This window comes from Anoplophora glabripennis, unplaced genomic scaffold, assembly GCF_000390285.2.
Source record: "Anoplophora glabripennis isolate ALB-LARVAE unplaced genomic scaffold, Agla_2.0 scaffold1402, whole genome shotgun sequence".
NCBI lineage: Eukaryota > Metazoa > Arthropoda > Insecta > Coleoptera > Cerambycidae > Anoplophora > Anoplophora glabripennis.
The window spans coordinates 38042-59642 of record NW_019417490.1 but is presented as its reverse complement, the minus strand read 5'-3'; the positions used below and the strand labels follow the sequence as shown (position 1 = coordinate 59642).

Genomic DNA, 21601 nt, shown 5'->3' with positions numbered 1-21601 from the left:
TTCAACCCCTTAAATTTTGTACCAATTTTTCCAAACACCCTGTATATCATAAATTAATGAAAAAAGTTCATAAACTTCTGTTCAAAATTAACGCACCATTTTAAATTTACCGAAATTTTGTTGCTACTTTTTTTCGTAACCAGGAGTCCGATGTCAATGATTTTTTTTGCATTGTAGGTTTATTTCTTGACAATGTCACTATACTTCTTGTTTTTGATAAAACGTTAATTTTCGGTTTATACTGGGTGTAATAAAACGTGTGCTTTTTTTCATAAATTTTTAACACCCTATGGAGTATATCAGTAACTCTAACATATCGCAATTGAAATCAAATTGTAGCCTCATCTTTCCTTAACATTTTGTTTCTTTATTCACTTTATTATCTCTATTATTAAAGGAGATATGCCGCCTTTTAGCTCAATGTGTTTTTATTCATTTTGCTATCGCATACAGTCGTGTTTTAATCAAGTTACCTTATTATTGACTGATTTACTGCAATATTATAACAAATCGTAGACGACTTATGTCATGGTGGATTAAAGCTTGACAGTTTCAAAACCTTTTCTGATAATGAAAAGTCAGAAGTCTTTGTTAGTATCGAAAGAGAAGTTAAGTTAAAACCCTTAAAATTCAGAAATATGAATCGACCCCGTAATTTAACGAATGATGAGTGTATAAGAGCAATAACTTTAGTAGAAGGACGAAGTATGCATTATGTGACCAATCTGTTAGATGTTAACCATTCCACAATTAGACGTATGACTAGAAGATATAGGGAAACAGGACTGTACTCTAGAAGACAAGGGCAGGGAAGAAAGAAATTGACGAGTCCAAGGGATGAGCGTTTTCTCCGTCAAATTGTTTTGAGAAACAGAAAAAGCACAAGTAAGAAGGTTAGCAGTGAACTTCAAAATGTAAGAAATGTTATGATTTCTTCTCTGACTGTCAGGAGACGTTTAAAGGAAGCAGGATTAGCTAGTACGAGGCCTGCAGTTAGACCACTGCTTACCGCAGCACATAAAGTAGCCTGATTAAGATTTGCTAGAAATCATGCAAATTGGACTGTTGACGACTGGAAAGAAGTTTTATCTTTCGATGAGACCAGGGTAAGCTCGAAGTCTTCAGATGATCGTGAAAGGGTATGGCGAAGACCTGGAGAAAGATTTGCTACCTGTAACATCCTGTCGAAGGAACCATTTGGTGTCTGGTCTAGAATGTTTTGAGGAGGTATTTGCTATAATGCCTGTACAGAGTTAGTACCAATTCGTCCAAGGTCAATGAATGCTTAATTTTACTTGGAAAATATTGATCAAGATCACGTAATGCCTTTTGCGCCGTTTTGGAATACTTAAAGCAGGTGTATTCAGGTGTTGGACTGGCTACCGTGGAGCCCAGACATGATTCCTATAGAGCATCTTTGGGATGCTCTAAAAAAATCTGTTAGGCGTCATTTACCCACACCGCAGAATCTTCAAGGGCTGAAAAACGCTGTTCTTTTGGAATGGGAAAACATTCCTCAGGGAAGAATTCAGCAGCTAATAAAAAGTTTACCACAATGAATGCAGGCAGTTATCCGATCTAGAGGCGGTGTTACACATTATTAGGTTTCTCAAAACTTGATGGTTTGTTTGTATTCATTACTGAATAAACTTGTTTCATTTTAAATTTACATTATTAATTATGCATAAAATTGAAAAAGGCGGTGTATCACTTTTAATAATAGTGATAATAAAGTGAATAAAAAAACAAAAAGTTAAGGAAAGAGGGGGCTACAATTTGATTTCAATTACGATATGTTAGAGTTACTGATATACTCCACAAGGTGTTACAAATTTACGAAAAGAAAAAAAACTATTTTTATTACGCCCGGTATAAACCGAAAATTAACGTTTTATCAAAAACAAGAAGTATAGCGTCATTGTCAAGAAACAAACCTACAATGCAAAAAAAAATCACTGACATCGGACTCCGGGGACTTTATTCTTGAATTATACGGAGTAGAAGGAACGAGAGAAAGGGGGCGTGTCTCTACTAAAACGCATTAATCGGTATTCTTGAATGGTGTTCTATTGATTAATGATAGAGGAATTGTTTCCTATTTTGTCTACTGATATTTTCGGGGGAACAGGCAGGGATATATTTTTTGACATGTTTCACAAATTAAGAATTGCGCAATCTGTCTGTAATATCTCTAGTTACTGTTTTGTGGTGATATCCTTCGAAAACTTTGAGGAAACGTTCGTATAATTTGTGTTTACTTGAACGATTGTACAGTACACGAATAAAATAATAATAGATTAAAAAGGATCTGCCTAATATACCTGGTATTAAAATATTTGTAAGTTCTTCCAGTTAGCCCTCATTTTCTCTCTAGTGTAGATAGGTGTTAATTTTCCAGTGTACATTTGTTTGTTATCCTCAATATATTCTGAGAAGTTTTTTTTAGAACTTACTGGATTTTGCTTCGGTTTTTTATAAATTTCCATTTTCTTTCCTTTTTAGACTGACACTGACAAACAAATAACAATAACTCTAAATAAAGTTGCACTTATTTCATCACTAGTTTTCATTACACCGACTATTTACTGCTTTCTGATTGCTCGGTACATTTCCTCGTTCTTCACTTTCATGGCTCGATCCCTTTGTGTCGAGAATATTGTATGAATTTTGTGATAGAACAGTAGTAGAGCGAAATGAGGGAACGTTTCCCAGGGAGCACTCTATTCTCTCACCATCAATAATCGAGCTCCACGTTACGAAAAAAAGTAGCAACAAAATTTTGGTTTTATAATGGTGTGTTAATTTTAAACAGGAGTTTATAAACGTTTCTGGAAAAGTTTAATGTTCATTTGAACAAATTTTGTATTTTTTTTAATTACAACAGATTTTACGATTTGATTCAAATCTGGCGTGTAATGATTATCCACAAACATGTCACAGTTTTTTATAGCAAATAATTAGTTTCTAGGGTGAAGTTGGTAAATGTCGCTCGCAATTTGCGTTCGAAAATACAGGGTGGTCCGAATTTTATGCAGGAAACTTCAAGGGAAGATAGATCTTTTTAAAATAATAGCTGTTTGCCTTATAAACATAGGTCTGGAACGGCCTCGTTTTAGAGATACAGGGTGTTGAAGTTGTTAAAAAAATTTGATTTTTTGTTTATATCTCCGGAATCTATAAACCGATCTCAATAAAATTTAATACAGATAATGTATGACAGTAGGCCTTGCATTACTTAAAATATTAGCTCTAAAGGTTCAACCAGTGGTGTACAACTGGACAGGATCACTTCTTTTTTATAAAAAAACCTACACCACTGCATTTTTTACAAGTTATTGTAACGGATTTATATTCTAATGCACAAAATACGTAAAATAGGAAACTTGAATTTTTTCCGTAAATTTTACCGTTCTCAAGTTATTCATATCAATACAATCCCCTTGTGGCAGATACTTCTAACCATAATATTACAATAGTGTTTACGTTTATGCTTAAAAGTAAGTGCAATTTGTAAGCACTTCAACAAAATTCTTTACACTCGTCGCTTTCATCTTTTTGGATTAAAAAACGTCTCGGCAACTCGGGATGAGTAAATCGAAAATTTGAAAAGTTCTACATAGAAAACCGTACCATTTACAACCTGTGCAAAATTTACTTCCGGAAGATGCAGAGAGACATCTGAATTTTTGTCAGTGGTTGTTAAAGTCACAACATAATCCAGAATTCTTACGAAAAATACTTTGGGTCGATGAAGCTACGTTCAATCCTCATGAAATTCGAACAAGATCTTTTCAAGACGAATTTTCTGTGAAAGTGTGGCTCGGAATAATTCGCAATAAAGTTTGTGGACCTTTCTTCTTGCTACCATCCAAATTCTCTAGAAAACCATCTATTTGAATTATTACTTTCAAGCATAAACATAAATATTCTTGTAATATTATGGTTTGAAATGTCTGCCACAAGGGGGCTGTATTGGTATGATTAACTTGAGAACGGCGAATCTTAGGGAAAAAAATTCAAGTTACCTTTCTTACGTATTTAGTGCATTAGAATATAAATCCGTTACAATATGTTGTAAAAAATACAGTGGCTTAGGTTTTTTTATAAAAAGAGGGCGACCCCTGTCCAGTTGTACGCCACTGGTTGAACCACTAGAGCTCGCATTTGCAAGGCCTACTGTCATACATTATCTATACCAAATTTTATTGAGATCGATTGATAGATTCCGGAGATATAAACAAAAAATCAATTCTTTTTAACAACTTTAACACCCTGTATCTCTAAAACGAGGCCCTTCTAGATCTATGTTTATAAGGCAAACGCCTATTATTTTAAAGAGATCTGTCTGCCCTCGAAGTTTCCTGCATAAAATTCGGACCACCCTGTATATTGGACTCACTTTTATTTAAAACACTAAAGGCTTTACAAAAATGAATTCATAATACATGTCATTAGGAAACACTGTTTTCTAGATGCATAGTAAAATGCAGTGGCGGCTCTTGACTTCCATACCAGGGAGGGGAAAAAAAAAGAAAATCTAATATAATTGGATAGTTTTATTTTATTTAGTGTTGAAATATAGGAAAAATATTATTTTTTATAGTGAAAGTTCATTCTTCTGCTCTTGTCCTAAATAAACTTTTCAATTACTTTTTCATTAAAGTTTGGTATTTTTCGTACCATTGATTTTTCAATAGTAGCATTGCAAGTGCTGTTAGTCTGTTTTTACAATCTAATTTAACCTTTTACAAACTAAATTTTACACCACACGTAAGTAAATTACGTTTAATAAAAAAAGCAGTGAATAGCTATTATTTGGTTACGGGCGAACTAAACAGAGCATAAACTGCATAGTAAGTATGCGTTACTCCCACTCCACCTTTCACTGCATAAGGACGGTAAGCATACCGCTGTAAACACTACAGTTTTAGGAGCTAGCTACGAGGAGTCGTGTATTCAGTCTTTTTCAAATGAATTTTGCAAGTCAAGTTAAATTGACTGCCTCTTACAAATTTAACATTTCCTTCCTATTATGTTTCATAAAGCTAATCTATTTAATTATCAAGATAACATTGTAACCTAAATGTTTCTAGGGGGGGCGGCGCTCCTTTCCTGGTAAAACGCCAGACCATATTATTGCTAAAAGTGTCATAAATATCAAGTTATTTATTAAATAATAACAATTTCAGCAATTACTTTATTCGTGATTAAAAAATTGATTTAAATGGCTTCACTCACTATGTTATTTTTTTCAACGTGTATAGATCGTGTATATTCGTTAATTTTGAAAACTCTGTAACATGTAAATGAATTATTTCCCGATATGTATTTGATGGAACTTTTTTTGTTAATATGTGTCATAGTATCTGCCATTAAAGTCTGACACAGCTTTTTAGTTACAAATTGTATACATTATAGATATACAAACCTCTTTATATGTTTCTTTTTAGAGAGTAAGAAACAAAATACACAATGTTATGTCCCTGACTGTAATATATATGATGAAGAGGAAGAACTTCTTTATTGGTTTAGAGCGCCAAATGATAGGAATTTAAGAAAATTATGGGATATTTGTATAGATCGCAAAGACCAAAGATTGCATGTGGGTGATCTTATCTGCCACCAACACTTCCATGAAAGTGATATAATTTACTATACTGATAAAAATGGTGTGGTTTTAAGTAAAACTTTGAAGAATGGAGCCATACCATGTATAAATTTCTATGAAGGATGTTGTGTACCAAATTGTAATAATCAGAGTGGCCATATGTATACCTTTCCTGCGTTTCAATCTTCCAATTTTAATCTGTGGTTGTATATGATAAAAAACCATGATTTAAGGAAGTTAGAAATGAAAGAAGTGATGAGACATCGAGTTTGTGCAAGACATTTCGAGCGTGATTGCTTTGAAAGTGAGTTTGTGCTTAAAAGTACTGCAGCTCCAACCTTGTTCCTACCAGGTAATATTTGCTTACATATACTAGTTTTTTATTATTACTTTTTATATATCCGTTGCTGTTTTATAATTCCTTAAGCCTATTTTATGTGATACTAAGACCTGATTATTGAATTCCTAATTGACACTTTTACCAATATGTATTTTTTTAATTAATTGAAAATATCTTGCTATTTTAACAATTCCTACAAAATTGTTATTTAACTTGCAAATAAAAAAATATAAAAGTGAAGCGAAAATTTGTTATGCCTTAGTTGTGCCGTCTGTTAATAGAAAGCTCAACTAAAATCTCATACCATTGTCATTTTATTTAGTAATAGAGGGACGTAAGGGAGTTACATAAATAAGAAATATATACGATTTGAATAAAAATTTATGTAAGGTGCTACAGGCAAATTTGCTTGTACAGTTTCATTGTAGAATAGTGTGCAATGACACAAAATTATTTTTTTATGTTTGCTTGGTGTTAAGGTTTGTCAATAACGGCAGGGGGCTACAACTGTCTGTTAACATCGAATCTAGTTCAAAACGTTCGGGGTCCATTTTACACATAGTTAGTTACTCAGTTACACTCTTCCAATTTATTGAAAAAATTAGTTTTTCCATTAATGAACTTTAAGAATAAAGTACCGTTTTTTTTTTGTTTCACTGTGAATATTAACATTTCAGATCACGATATTAACCAATTTAGTTCAAAAGTAGTGTACCAACAACTATCCAAAGGTATCTCTGACCCAAATAAGGATACTAGATTGTGTTGTGCATATGGAAATTGTACAAATAATAATCATACAGACAAAAGGCTGTTTAAATTTCCTGAAGATCCAGATAGGTAATAATTAAACTATTTTTTAGATACATTTACATTTATTTAAAAAGGGATGTTAATTAAAAACTTTATATAATTTGATTGTTTATCTCTTCAAGCTATTTATGTTAATACATATTTATTTATTTATTTATTTATCTTAAAAAGACGTAGTATAAATTGCGTCAAGACTTTTGAATAAAATTGTGCTACAATTTTAATTTTTCCCTTGTATTATATGGGGTCTTTATCTTCTATAACTAAATATTGAATTTAGATATAATTTGCAATAATATGTACAGGGTATATACAGGGTGATTCAGAACTTATCCAAAAAAAAAATTTGGATGTACAGGGGACTCTTACGAAAAAATCAAAAAGGGCAGTTCAAAAATTATTTAAAAATACACTTCTGCACGACACTGGAAACTAGTCCACTCTAAAACCTGATCTAGCACAATGTGACCGGCATGGCAGCAAAGCAAAAAAATGACAAAAACTTTCTAAAGAATTTCGCAAGGAAAGAAATAAATAGAATTTTATAGCATTTGTATATCAGCAAATTCAACTGCTTTTGTCACTATTGTTATTAACTAATAAAATTAATTTGCGGTTTTAAATAATAAAATAATTTGACATATCTGATGTTACAACAACTGTTCAAAATTTTGTCCACCGACGTGTAAACACATTTGTGTCCGTTTTACTCAGTTTCTACGAACTAACACAAATGTTGTCTTGTCTCGCCATAACACAAAAGTTTCACCATAATACAAATGTTGTCTTGCTTCACCATAAATTAAAACGATATCCATTAACTCGAGTTGTTATACATGCAAGCCAGTTGTGACACTAACTACTAAAAAACTATTGTAAACAGTCGGATTTCAGTATTCGGAGTCGCTGAGGCCATGTGGGTCTTTACGTGTAGTGCGAATGACGCTAGAGACACAGTTGTCCAGCTATGTAATGGTTGAAAGTACTATAACTTCAATAATTTTTTTTTTCTCAGAAACTATTAAGGATTTTACAAAGATTTTTTTTACGTATTGACTTCATTTCTCATCTATTCCCAAATTTTTTTGGATAAGTTGTGAATCACCCTGTACTTCAAGAAGCACAAATGCCACCACATAATCGAGATCAAATTATGGTAATTTGTTGGCAAGTTTAAGTTCAAATTAAAGAAAATATTTTTGAGTTCTTTAAAGTCAATGAATTAATTANCAATAATTTTTTTTTTCTCAGAAACTATTAAGGATTTTACAAAGATTTTTTTTACGTATTGACTTCATTTCTCATCTATTCCCAAATTTTTTTGGATAAGTTGTGAATCACCCTGTACTTCAAGAAGCACAAACGCCACCACATAATCGAGATCAAATTATGGTAATTTGTTGGCAAGTTTAAGTTCAAATTAAAGAAAATATTTTTGAGTTCTTTAAAGTCAATGAATTAATTATCTTCAAATTTGGTAAAAGGTACAGGTCCTTTATTAAATTTCACCTTAATAAATTATTAGGTGGAACTAATATTGAGAATTTATTATGAATTGACTAAGTATCTATAAAATTCTAGACTAAAAAACTCACAAATCTCCTGGATTTATCTTTTGAGATCAGGAGTTGCCCGTTGCGATTGTTCGCAAGAACGTTTTCATATGCTGTCATAATGTTTCAATGACATTTAGGTTAGGGTTTCTTGACGGTCAATTCAAGACTATTATTATTATATCCAAAACTATTTTTTGTAAGTTTGGACGTATGGCAGAGGATACTGTCCCATTGTAAAATAAAATTTCTGTCGCCAAATTCTTCTGATACCGTGGGCAGTAATTTAGTCTCCAACATATATCGATTTTCATCAGAACTCTAAACCAAACAAGCCATAAGCAAACTCTTTTGTCCGAACGTATTATATGTAATTTTTGTTTAATTTTCATTGGAGTACAACTGTTGTTGTTAATAAAGACGAGTCAATCAGTATTCTTAACACTGAATTTGTGACAATTATTATTGTGTAAAGTTGAAGTGAATTTGAAAAACTTTATTTAAAAAATTTGCATCTAATTTGTGATAAATAAGGTCCCTTCGCAACCTTTAGTTGTTAGGACTCGTACTATTATAAGTCATGCCTAATTTGAAGATAATTTGTTCATTGGTTTCACAAATTAACTTAAACTTTTAGGCTTCAATTTGACTGTAACAGTTGAGGGTCTTTTATTTAAATATACCCAGTACAATATAATTTTGATTATATTTCATTACTTTGTAAATTATCTAGGTGTATAGCTTGGCTTACAGCTTGTCATAGAGGAGGGCTTATCTCTACACCAGAAGAGACTGTGAAAACAATGGCTTCTGGAAAGTTGGGTGTTTGTGAAGACCACTTTGAACAAGACTGTTTTGAGTGTACAGGAATACTAAAATCCGATGCTGTCCCCAAACCTCCTGAAGGATTTATTGTTGACTTTATTAGAAGTAAGTGCATGAGGCTTCTTGTGTATATTTTTTTTTATACAATGAAATTAATTATACTTTTAAAGAAATAATAAATAGCATTAGCAGCTTTCTTAAGTATAAAATTATTTATATAATATATTGGTTTTACTTTATTTGTGTATAATGTATTTGATTTAATGATTTACTATTCCAGGATCAATAGCATTTTCGGACCCCTCAGATTCTACAGTAGCAGAAGCATTTTTTATAAATGATCAAGGTAGAAAGGTACATATTTTTATGTTATTTCAAACAACATTTTTATAGCGTATACAACTTTTTATTAATCTGAGATGCATACCCAATCCTGACCTTTGCGTCGCGATGAAAAATTTACGTTTTCAGAAAGGTACATCAAACACAATTTTTTGAACCTTAATACACTTTGTGAGCCGAGGGGTGAGCTTTTTGATGCCTTTGTCAAAAAATCTCCCGCCATCTCTCAGGCTCACTGTTTCAAGACACTGTGAAATCTTTTCCCACCCATAAACACCTTCAGAGAAAAGAAAAGATGAAAATCAGAATGAGTAATGTCAGGGCTGTGAGTGGGGTGGTTGATGATGTACCAACCGAGTGAATCCAAGATTTGCTTTGTGGCTTTGGCTGTGTGGGGACGTGCATTGTCTTGCACAGTTGCCATGATTTTTTGGGCTGAAACAAAGGTTTTGAATCTTTTTACTGATGGTGAAGATAGATATCGCCACTGCATTGATTGTCTTTTCATCTCGGGTGTAGTAGGTCACCCACGTTTTATCACCAGTCACAATACAGTCAAGGAATTTTTCACCTTCCAGTTCCTTGTCAAAATTAATGACAAATCGCACTAAAAGGATAAATCAAGGATTATTTTCATGAAAATAGGTTTGCCTAACTAAAAAACATTATACAGCAGCATCTTTATAATCCAAATTAATTGAGACTGAAGATAGTTCTGACCATCAAAAAGTGTGGATTAACTAATAATGCTCACATGAACACGCAACAAACTCAGGCTCCAATAATTTAATAAGAACTTTAATTGAATATTACAACAGCCTGAACAGGAATCAAGTAGAAGGGTATGAAATTACATGTAGTACATACATATGTATGTAGTTGTTCATGATTTGCATGACACGTGACTTCATTCAAATTTTTTTCATCTATGACAGTCAGATTCAGGTTTTAGGTCGTTCGATTTAGTAGGTTATTCTATTCAGATTATCAAGGTTCTACTGGACTTGTTGAACGTGTATGTGATGAGCCGGGCCACCAATCTCATCATTCAGGTTTATTGTAAGCGATAACCTCCATGAGGTAGAGTTATAGTAGACACAATTCTGTGAGTCCAATTGGCAGATTTGGTATATTGGAAACAAAAATATTCATTTTCATGTCGGGCAGCAAACCCAAAAAAAAACTTTTAGTTTTCTTAAAAAGTCGCAAAGCAAATTAAATAAATGGTGGGTTTGATATTAACATTCAAATTTTAACAAATGTATCAACCGGAGTATCAAGTCAGGGGATCAAATATGTGCCCTAATTGCCATGACAGATTTGATGAGTCTGATATGTGAGTCAAATCTATACCGATTAAATTGGTTCATCTTAAGCATCCATAAAGTGTCATCGTGATAGATTTGATATGTAACGGGCTTGATTGTCGAGTCATATTTTTACTGATTAAATTGACCAATTTATCCGTCTGTGTATGCTCGTCTAATGATAGGGTTGTATACACTTACATTTTAGTAAAATTATATCCGTGAATGAAATTTTTGGAAAAATGGTATAGATGATATTTCAAGAAATATTCTTATGATGTTAAAGCAATACTTTTTTTGTGACAACATAAAAAGGTACAAAGAGTTTTATTTAAAAAAATGTATTTCCTACAGTTTGTTCTTAAGCATAGGTTTCTAATTTTTATTTTACTTGCCGTTATAACTGAACTTTAATGCAGTTTTAATGCACAAAGTTCAAAAAGTACATAATCTGTCATATTAAGGAGGTTTATCAGGTACGGAGGTACATCTAAAGTCTAACGAGAGTTTCTGTAGATTCGCTAGTGACTAAAGTAGTAAGCCTTTAGATTTTTCAATGTTGCACTTGGCTGGCTCGCTCATCTCGGCGTTTACTCGCTCGCGTTCGATCATTCTGTTTGCTTGGATACCTGCAAATTTCAAACGACGCTACGTCGAGACCGCGCTATCACACATATGGAGGATAAGTTAGTCAACGACAGCAGTTTGAAGGAGAATTATTATAAATTATGTATCTTACAAGTACCTAATCGATTTCTACAAGCTATCATATGGTTCCTTAGATATCGGTTTCCTATTTATACAAGTTGCTGTGGAAACTGTTTGTCAATTGTTGCACATTCTAAGTGGAAAGACCAAAAAAATCTGCATTCTCATAAGACTTCGTACTAAATCGTGAAAAATTATTTTATTAATATCTCGTCTCTTAGGTACCCAAACTACTCATAATTTTGTTTGAGGATTTTCTTCATATTAATAAGCTTATATTAATTTTTGTATGAATATTTGTTTGTCAATTCCAAATCAGATAAACCTCCTTAATTTGAACTGTTTTATACTTTTTTTGCATGAAGCAGCAAAAGCTGTTGATAAGATGGGTAAACGCCGTGTTAATTGTATTTGTATATTCTACTTTTTTAAACGTTTGTCTTGCTTATATTATGTATTTTGTAGATATCGCCATCAACTTCCTCTGGAATTTGTTCTTACAGAAATTGTACTAGTAAGGTGTCGGCAGAAAACCCATTTTTCAGTTTTCCAGTAGATCCAATAAGGTAACAATGAAAATAATTTTTAATTTATTATATAATATATTATTATTAAGGATTCATAATTTTCGTATTTACGAAATAAATGTGAATAAATGCAAAATTATGGAAAAAAATGTGAATAAATGCGAAATATGGAAATAAACAAGGCCTGCCTACATATTGTTACACTTTTTTGTGCCTCTATAGCTATTGCTATGCAATCACTCAGGAAAGATTTCTTGTAAGTTTTTCAAAACTCTGTTATTTAAAAATATCCCGCAATATGAGCTTATTGATGGATGATATTGTCACATTCATCGACAACTCTTAGCTGCAGCAGATAAAACAGACACTCCCGATGTGCTTCAGGTTTTATGGGCAACTAAATACATTCATCTAAATTTTGCAAAAGCCAGTTCAAAGTTTATGGACATTGTCATCACAGACAGGCTGTTGTTTCAGTTAAATTTAAAAATGTTTTGCCAATATTTTTTTTAGTGAGAATTTTTTTTATTTTACAACTTTATTAATCTGTTGCTGACTTGAAGATTTGTTTTTGGTTTTAACGAATAAATGCGAAATTTTGGATTTTTTTGTGAAATTTGATTTTTTGCTTATCCCTAATGTATTACTATTTTGTAGACAGTATTAATAATGACAAAATTTAGCAATTTTGCATTAACTTTTTTTTGTCACTGTTTAAAACTTCAGTTTATTAGAATAAATGATTTATCATAATATGCTGATAATCCAGTGCAGGAACTCGTGAAATATCAATTTGATGATTCCGAATCGAGATCGAAATAATATTGATGCATCGGTACTCTTGAAAATTTTGTCATCGAAACAATATTGAAACCCCGCCCATTTGAATCGATATAATATCGAGGAATCTTGGCTAGCCGAAATGATTTGCTCTCTTCTATCACATTTATTGATTATTGTTGTTTCTTTTGAACATTATAAATACAGGGTGTGGCGTCTTTAGTGCAGAAAAAATAAAATGCAGATTCCTAGGAATATATGCAATAAAAAAGCCTTATATAAGAAATTAATATATCCACGTTTTGTCAAGAATATTGAACTTCAATTTTTTAGAGAAGAAATAAATCTTAGTACGGTCCTGGTCAAAAAATGTCGTGCCATTCGATTAACATCAGCGCACACTTGCCGAACTGAACCTAACAGAGAGTCGAGCCTTTGCGCAGATCAGTGTTACCAAATTAAAATGTATGAATTACACACAAAAGAGATAAAATGTTTTAATGCAATAATAAATAATTTTGGCCAGTTTAATACAATACTCTCATTTTAATTAAAAGGAAAAGTAAACATAAAATTCAATTAGTTATTTCACTGTAAATGATAATGTGCAATCCCAGACAAGAGGTTTGTAGAAACAAAGTACATGGTGTTACAGAAAAGACTACTATTATTTTAGCAAGTGATAGGTTGGCTCACGACAAACAAAAAAGATGCATACTTACCGCTATTATAACTATCACCATGTCAGGACGTTCAATAGTAGTAAATGTATTATTGTTGTCCTCATTATCCATTGGCAATTTAGTTGAAACAGTAACTTAAGAAATAAAAAATAAGAAACGTCTTTAATAAACACTTAACGTCTAAACAGCAGAAGCGTGATCTTTTTGACACAGCAGCAATTCGCCCGCAACCCGCAAGACACTAGCTGACACTCCACAGATGCCGTACGGAGTGCGGACTAGGTCAATGTTTTTTGCGCTATGTTAAACAGGACCGGCATTAACATTTTGTCACTTCTTGTAATTTTTTGGAAAATATTTTTGATACTCAAATCTCAATCGCCTTATGGTAACATATATTATTTTACTTCATTTATTGTCAAGAGTCTAGGTTTTTAATTTTCTGCATTAAAGACGCCACACCATGTATGTATTTGCCTTTGTGTTTTGTTGCTTTTTACATATTTAACCTAACCCAACATGAAGTGTCAGATACTTGCTTATATCATAGGTAAATGTTTATATATACAACTATTTGAACAGTTTTTGAACGGTACCTTTTGTGTTAACATAATTATGTTCTTCTTTAGGAGCAAGCATTGATATTAATAAACATAATGGTACGTATGCATTAAATAAATATAAATACAGTAGAGTTGCGATAACGTTGAGCACAAAAAATCTGGCCTTATTCAAAGTATCGAGGGTGTTCACACTAATGAAGGTATAAAAAACTTACACAGTTGTATAACTTTAGTTAATTTATTTCTTCTTAAACATTATAAAAATCTAAAACGATATTTTTCTTAAATATGTACAAGAAACAAATGTAATAATTAAACAGTTTGATAAAATGCCGTTATTTTTGGCTGAACTTTTTGTTGCCTTTTCCTGAAGAGTTTTTAGTTTTATAATGTCACTCATATTAATTGCATTCTGTTTAGCCCATTTAATTGCAGCACCTAAGGCTTGCACAGTTTCTGAATGGTTAATAGTGGTTGATTCTTCAGTGTCAATCATTTCTAGATCGCTCTCTGAGTTTGCTTCATACTCACTCTCTTCCAATGGATTGTTATCTTCTATTTCATCTTGATTCCAAATCTAAATGTCCGATGTAGAATACTCACTCTGTACAGAAAATAAAAGGAAAAAATTTATGTACCTAAATACGTATGTATGTACAAAGTCTCAGTTTCTTGCAAGCATATGTAGGTATGTAACTTACAGGTTCTATAGCCCGTAAAAGAATAATCATGTTCCCTACATCATCATCGACTACACCGCCATCCTTCCATTTCTGCTGTAGAACACTAAGTGTTATATTATCCTCATGCTCCTCTTCCTCCTCCTCCTCCAATAAGTTTTTCCAACATTTTGCTATCACTATGCCGCTGCTAAATTCAATATTGCACCTTTTAATGTAAATTTTCTAAGCGCTTCTCCTATAGGCTGACCAGAATTGAGAATTGAACTGAGCAAGCTGTTCCGATAGTAGAGTTTAGTAAGTCTAAGAATATTTTGGTCAAGAGGTTGAATTAATAGAGTGACATTTGGGGGGAGCATAAACATCATAAATATCATGCCATCCTCTGACTTTAACTCATCAGCTCGCGGATATGATGGAGCGTTGTCCAATAGCAAAACAGCTTTCTCTTGTAAGCCCTGACTTCTTAAAAAACTTCTTACCTAAAATGATTTTGTGTTAAACTAAAGACACAGCTCTGTAATAAAAGTCCATATAAAGTCGATTTAGCTAACGCTTTAATTTTATATATTACCTACCTCGGGAACAAACATTTGAAAAAACCAGTATTTGAAAATTTCAATAGTCATCCAAGCATTTTTCGTGTTCTTGTAGACAGACCATGGGCTTAACAAAGTGTTTAAAACATCGAGGATTTCTTGCTTTTCCTATTACTAACGACTTTACCTTATGAAGACCCGATGCATTTGTGTATCCCAAAAACGTAATTCTTTGCTTAGAAGTCTTTAAACCAGGTGTGACTTTTTCATGTATAGAAACAAATGTTTTGTCAGGTAATATTTTCCAGTATAAGCCTGTCTCATCAGCGTTATAAATTTGATGTTTATTTAGATCCAATTCGTCAATAACTTGCATTAACTTTAGTTTAAATGGGTTCACAAGCTCGGGTTGTGAAGATAACTTTTCTCCAGTTACATTTAAAAAGCGTATTCCATACCAAGTTTTAAAGCGTTGCAACCATCCCTCAACCATTCAGAACTGGTTTTAAACTCCGAAGCCTTTTGTTTGATCATGTCACCTGATGGGAATATTTCTTTCTCTTTGAGTAAGAAACCACTTGTAAAGTCTGTTCTCCATTTTAGGAAATTCCGCAGATTTTAGTGTACGCTGCCCTGTTGGTTTTTCTGTGTTTGCCACTTTCTCACATATCATTCGTCTTTTATTTTTAATTGCACAAACGATTTGCCTCTAGTCTTGCCCATCTTGCCCATTTCATTTCACAGTAGGTACTTTTATATACAGGTTCGGAACATCCCCATGGTACATCGGCCGTTACGTGAGAGCGATAAAGTAAGTCATAGAAATCCATGTGATAGACAAGGATGGTTACATTGAAGACATTTTATAATCTGAATAGTCACTCCCACTTCTAACCCGAAACGGGTGGTGACTATTCAGATTATGAAACGTCTTCACTGTAGCCATCTTTGTCTATTGCACGTATTTCTTTACTTTACTTTCTCGTTCTCATGTAAAGGCAAATGGACCATGTGGATTTTCCAGCCCTATATATAAACACTTGTAACAGACAAGTGTAGACACGAATTTTAACAATGCGCCTCGGAAGAATGTAAAAAGAGTACTAAAGATTACATCATCCACGCATGTTCACATAATTGATGGTTTAGGTTGTTCATGTTATAAGGTGGTCAACGTAAGAAAAATCGTGTTCACATTACTGAGTTGTTCAGATTAATGAGTGTTCACGTTATCGTGACTCTACTGTACTACATAATGTTACAAATCTTGTTCTTGTCATGAGTGTGTCTATTTACCGGTATACTTTTCTCTAACTGTTCATGAAAATTTTATCCAATTGTTGGAGAGGTTTTAATAAATAACTTCTGTGACATTCTTATATTTCTCTATTAGTAGTTTATTGACTTGAAGCAAGAAGTCTACTCATTCCAGTGATGTTCACCATGCATAAAACCAGAAAGCACAAAATAATTTAATATTGGGTATGAAGTTCCGAAATTCTTTTTACTTCTTTTAAATGTGAAACAATAGACATAATTAAATAACATGCAATATTTTTATGTAAGTGAAATAATTACACAAATTATTTGTAGGTACGCATAAAACCTTTAAATATAAAGTAAATCAAATTTCATGTTTTACTGTTTAATTTTATAAATTTTTGTTAATGTATTTATTAGATGATAGGTATTCACTTTAAAATTTAACGAAATAGCGGGACGCCAAGCAAAAAGAGATATATAGCTGAATGCCGTATGTTAGACAGAAATAAAGATATCACTCAGTTGGCTAAACTGCTTAATTCTTATTTCTTAACCGTGGTGGTATATCACATCACCCCAAATTTGCCGAACTAATAATAAGTCTGTATCGATGTGCTTCAAGAGTACCAATTTACATTTCGAGTGGAATCGATCGAGATTGACTTCGTAATTATCTCGATGTCGATAAAACGACATCGAGATTTCAGGAGCTCGCTACAGATCAATTAAAGCTGCGGTGATTTAGGTTTTCAAAAAACCCAGTATATTTATTTGTATTCAAGTTCTCCAAGTACGGATCCATTGAAATTTTTTCTTTAAAAAAAACACCTACAAGACACATTCACGAGATTAACCAATCAATCAAAAGTTGACCATAATCTTAAAATTGGATAATAATAATAATAAAGTTAAAGTGTAGCACTAATCCTTAAGAGGAACATATTGTATATAATGTATTAAAATATTACTATTAAAATAATAAAAATCACCTATGAAAAATAATTTGTGATTAATATTTGTTTTTACTATTTTTGTAGAGGCGAACAATGGTTGAAAGCTTGTGGGCTAATGGTGTCACCTTCATCAAGATTACAAATTTTAAAAAACCAGCAGATTTGCAGCAAACATTTTGATGAAAATATGTTTGAATCGAAATATAAATTGAAACCTGATGCTGTCCCAAATGCTTTAAAGAAAGGTAGTATGTTATATAATTGACAACTCTTTTGCATTTTTCTCCCTTCTTTAATGTATAACTCGGAGAATATTGATATTAGAGGAAATAGTCAAAGGAAAAGAAGTTTCGTTTCGAGATTCTTTTCAAAATAAAAGTGGTCCGAAATTTTTATGTGCATTGTTGCTACAATACAGCATAGACTGAACAAAAAAAAATTGCAAAAAAACATCTTTTTTGATGAATTTATTTCGGACCTTGACTTTAGAGCAGCCGTATAAAAAGAATGGTTAATGGTAGTATTGTAGAAATTTTTTTATCGAAATCGGCCGGGTAGATTTCGCACAATTGAATTGTTAATTAAGAAAATACAGAATTATACTTATTTTTCAATTCTCTCTCACGGTAAAACCAATGAGTATTTTGAGCTCCTAATTTTTATACATACCCTTTGGAGCTTCAAGTATCAATCTCCTTTTAAAAATTTTTCATTTTATCCATTTTAGCAAGAATTAAAATTTTTTCAAATTTTCTTCGAAAAAATACTTAGAGCTGGAGCTTACCGTATTTGCATATTCTTCAAATGTATTTATAGGATCAAATAGAGGAAGGATTGACGAACAAAATCCACTTTTGATCTTCTGAATACGATGAATCATCATCGAGATATGAAAGCTCAAAGTTGAAGTGAGTTTACGGCAAAACAACGTACTGTACAATAACAATCAAAAGTGGTTTTGATTGTTTGACGCAAAGACTTTTATAACTATGAAAATTTGTTTAAATCGGAAATGTATTTTAACTGTTCTGATGCAAAAAAGATTGATACATTTCACAGGAATCGAGCAGAGTCAAAGTGTGAGGAGTGGAGGGACTATGCGGACTAAATCAAGGTCCGAAATAATTTAATGAAAAAACGATCTTTTTTCACAAATTTTTTTTCGGTGTATATTGTATTGCAACAACAATAATGCTTATAAAAATATCAGATCACTTTTATTTTGAAGAAAATCCCAAAACTAAACTTTTTTCCTTTGAGTATTTTCTCTAATGTCAATATTCTCCGATTTATACATGAAAAAAAAAGGGAAAAATGCACTTTTTAAAAAGTTTTTTTCATATTTTCTTGCACTAACAATTATGTGCAACTTTTTCAGTTGGTGCATATCGCCATTATCATTCTACATAAACTAGGCGGTATCTGTTTTGGTTTGGGTGAATCGTATATCCACGGAGATTTTTGGCTTTTTGGCTTTCAAATATCACTAGAAATGAAAATTTTTCTATGTGCATAAAAAAACGTGGGCTTAACTTTTGGCGGCACAATATGTTAAAAAAATTCGAAAAATGTCATATTTTTCTTCCTATTTAATTATGTATCTTTTCAAGAGTTGATTTTAGGCGAAAATGGAAGAGGAAAAAAATGTTTGTAATTAAATTTTTTACAAAACATGACTAGTTACAAATCGAATGAATCATGATTATTATGGTAAAAATCGAAAAAATCGCAAAAATGGGGTTAAAAAACAATACTTTTTAGGGAATTTTTTTGGGGTATTTAAATTGGGTATAGGACCTTTATACTTGGCTCAAGAAAACTTCATGTTATGTAGAATCATCACACCAAATTTCATCAAAATCGGTTCGATAGATTTTGCATAATAATTTTGCAATCCAGATTTTAAAAAAAAAATTGCAAATTTTCAAAATTTTGCACAGCAAAAACCAAGGCCCTTAGATACTTGAAAATTTAATCACATATAGAAGGGCTCTCAAGCTTTCAAACGCTTTTTGAAAAATTAGAATCCGTTAATTAGGAGAGCTATGGCGCTTGTTTAAACATTGGTCGAATTTTTGTACTTATAAATAATTAGAATAACTTTATGAATATTCAATCAAATCAATTTTTTTAAAGCAGATTTTAAAAGTTATTGGGAAAACGCTTCTTTAAAAAAAAAACATTGATTGGTCAATTAGTTAGGTAGTTATAGCCAAAATTTCAAAATTTGTAGTTCAAAATTTCACAGAAATCGATGACGAAACAGATTCGATCGAAGAAGTAGAAGTAGAAGCAGAAGTAGAGTGCGAGAATGAGGTGTTAGACAACGCGGAAATTAATAATTATTTTGAGTTTGAAGATGAAGAAGTTGATGAATATAATATCGAAGAAGAAAACGAAATCCCATGTAAAAAAGTTCGATTAAATTCTTAATATATATTTTTATACAAATAAATAAATATAATATATTTTCATAAATTTAAAACAAAAAAAAAATTGATTTGTTATAATTAATTTATTAATTTAATCATCATTTCTTTTGTGATTAAAGTATAATTCAAATATTATTTATTGGTTAAAATATAAGCAAATGAGAAATTAACTCATTATATTACTAATTCTCGACATATTTTGAAAATAATTGTTGTTTAAACAATTTTAGTATATTTACATAAATTTGTTTTTGATCTTTGATAACAGTATATAAGTTTATGCACTTACCTTTGTTACAATAGAAAAATAAAGTTGATAATTTAAGGAAGACCAATAATTATTAACTATAGGCATTTGAAAATACGCTAATTGTTTTTTTTAAAATCACGAGACATCGATTTAAAAAAAAATCATGAAAATCAAACCTCTAGAAGCTGAAATATTAAAAATTTTTAAGCGCATCGCGCTTTTGAACTCGCAGATTTAATTTCGTGCAGGCCGAAGCGNATAGGCATTTGAAAATACGCTAATTGTTTTTTTTAAAATCACGAGACATCGATTTAAAAAAAAATCATGAAAATCAAACCTCTAGAAGCTGAAATATTAAAAATTTTTAAGCGCATCGCGCTTTTGAACTCGCAGATTTAATTTCGTGCAGGCCGAAGCGGCCCCGCTCTCTGCTTTCCCCACCACCACCACCCGTACGATTTTCTCGAATTTCTCGCTTACATAAATAACGTTAAACATGTTTTAAAGTAGGTTACCAATGAAGAAAAGTATTGCAAACTTAGACCTGGTAAGTACTCGGAATACCAAAGGTATTTTTCGAAAAATTTGCCCAGATGTCCCAGTACATTTACTGTAAATGACGGTTAACTTTGATCGGCTATAACTATGTAATTGACCAATCGATATGTTTTTTTTTTAAAGAAGCGTCTTTCCAAGAACTTTTAGAACCTGCTTTAAAGAATTTGATTTGATTGAATATTCACAAAATTATTCTAATTGTTTATAAGTACAAAAATTCGACCAATGTTTAAACAAGTGTCAAAGTTCTCCTAATTGACGGATTCGAATTTTTCAAAAAACGTTTGAAAGCTTGAGAGCCCTTCTACAGAGTGACCCATTTGAAAGCGGGCCACCCTCATAACGTTTTTATTTATGAAGCGATTTTGACAAATTTTTTTTTGAAATGTAGAGGGAGCAAAGGTGTATTTTGGGGCCAAGCGGCGTCCAATTTTTTTTAAAACCAAGGCCTACTAGATCACATTCAGAGGCTGAAAAATCCAGAGTCCATATTAGCGACTTTTTTAGAAAAAATCTGCGTACGCCACTGGATTCGGCGTCCCCTGAAATGGATCTGTACCAAATTTCATGAAAAAATATTCAACATTAACGATTCTATGGCTAAATTGCTGTCAAATTGTTTATTATGCATTAAGAAGCTTTTTATCTAGTAACCCATGCGATAACAAATCAATCACAACAAATATTTAATAACACATTTAATAGACATCCTTATATCAAAATACAATGAAATAAACAGAAAAACAAATGAGACATTAACATAAAATTTACAAAAAACGCAGTAAAATAAAATTAAATTAACACACATGAATTAACTTTAAATTCTAGATTTTTCAACTAAATCTCCATTTAATTGAATGCATTTATTGTATCGTCT

At 31.8% G+C, this 21601-nt stretch overlaps 1 protein-coding gene across 1 annotated transcript in view; it reads left to right on the top strand.

Annotated features, from left to right (window-relative positions):
* The window catches only part of LOC108914377, a 44074-nt gene that overhangs the window by 11316 nt on the left and 11157 nt on the right, over positions 1-21601 (top strand). Inside the window, exons 6-11 of the mRNA XM_023456354.1 lie at positions 5451-5960; positions 6626-6788; positions 9048-9244; positions 9420-9493; positions 11962-12062; positions 17569-17729. Of these exons, the coding sequence (XP_023312122.1) occupies positions 5451-5960; positions 6626-6788; positions 9048-9244; positions 9420-9493; positions 11962-12062; positions 17569-17729 (1206 nt within the window). The remainder of the gene's footprint in view (positions 1-5450; positions 5961-6625; positions 6789-9047; positions 9245-9419; positions 9494-11961; positions 12063-17568; positions 17730-21601) is intronic.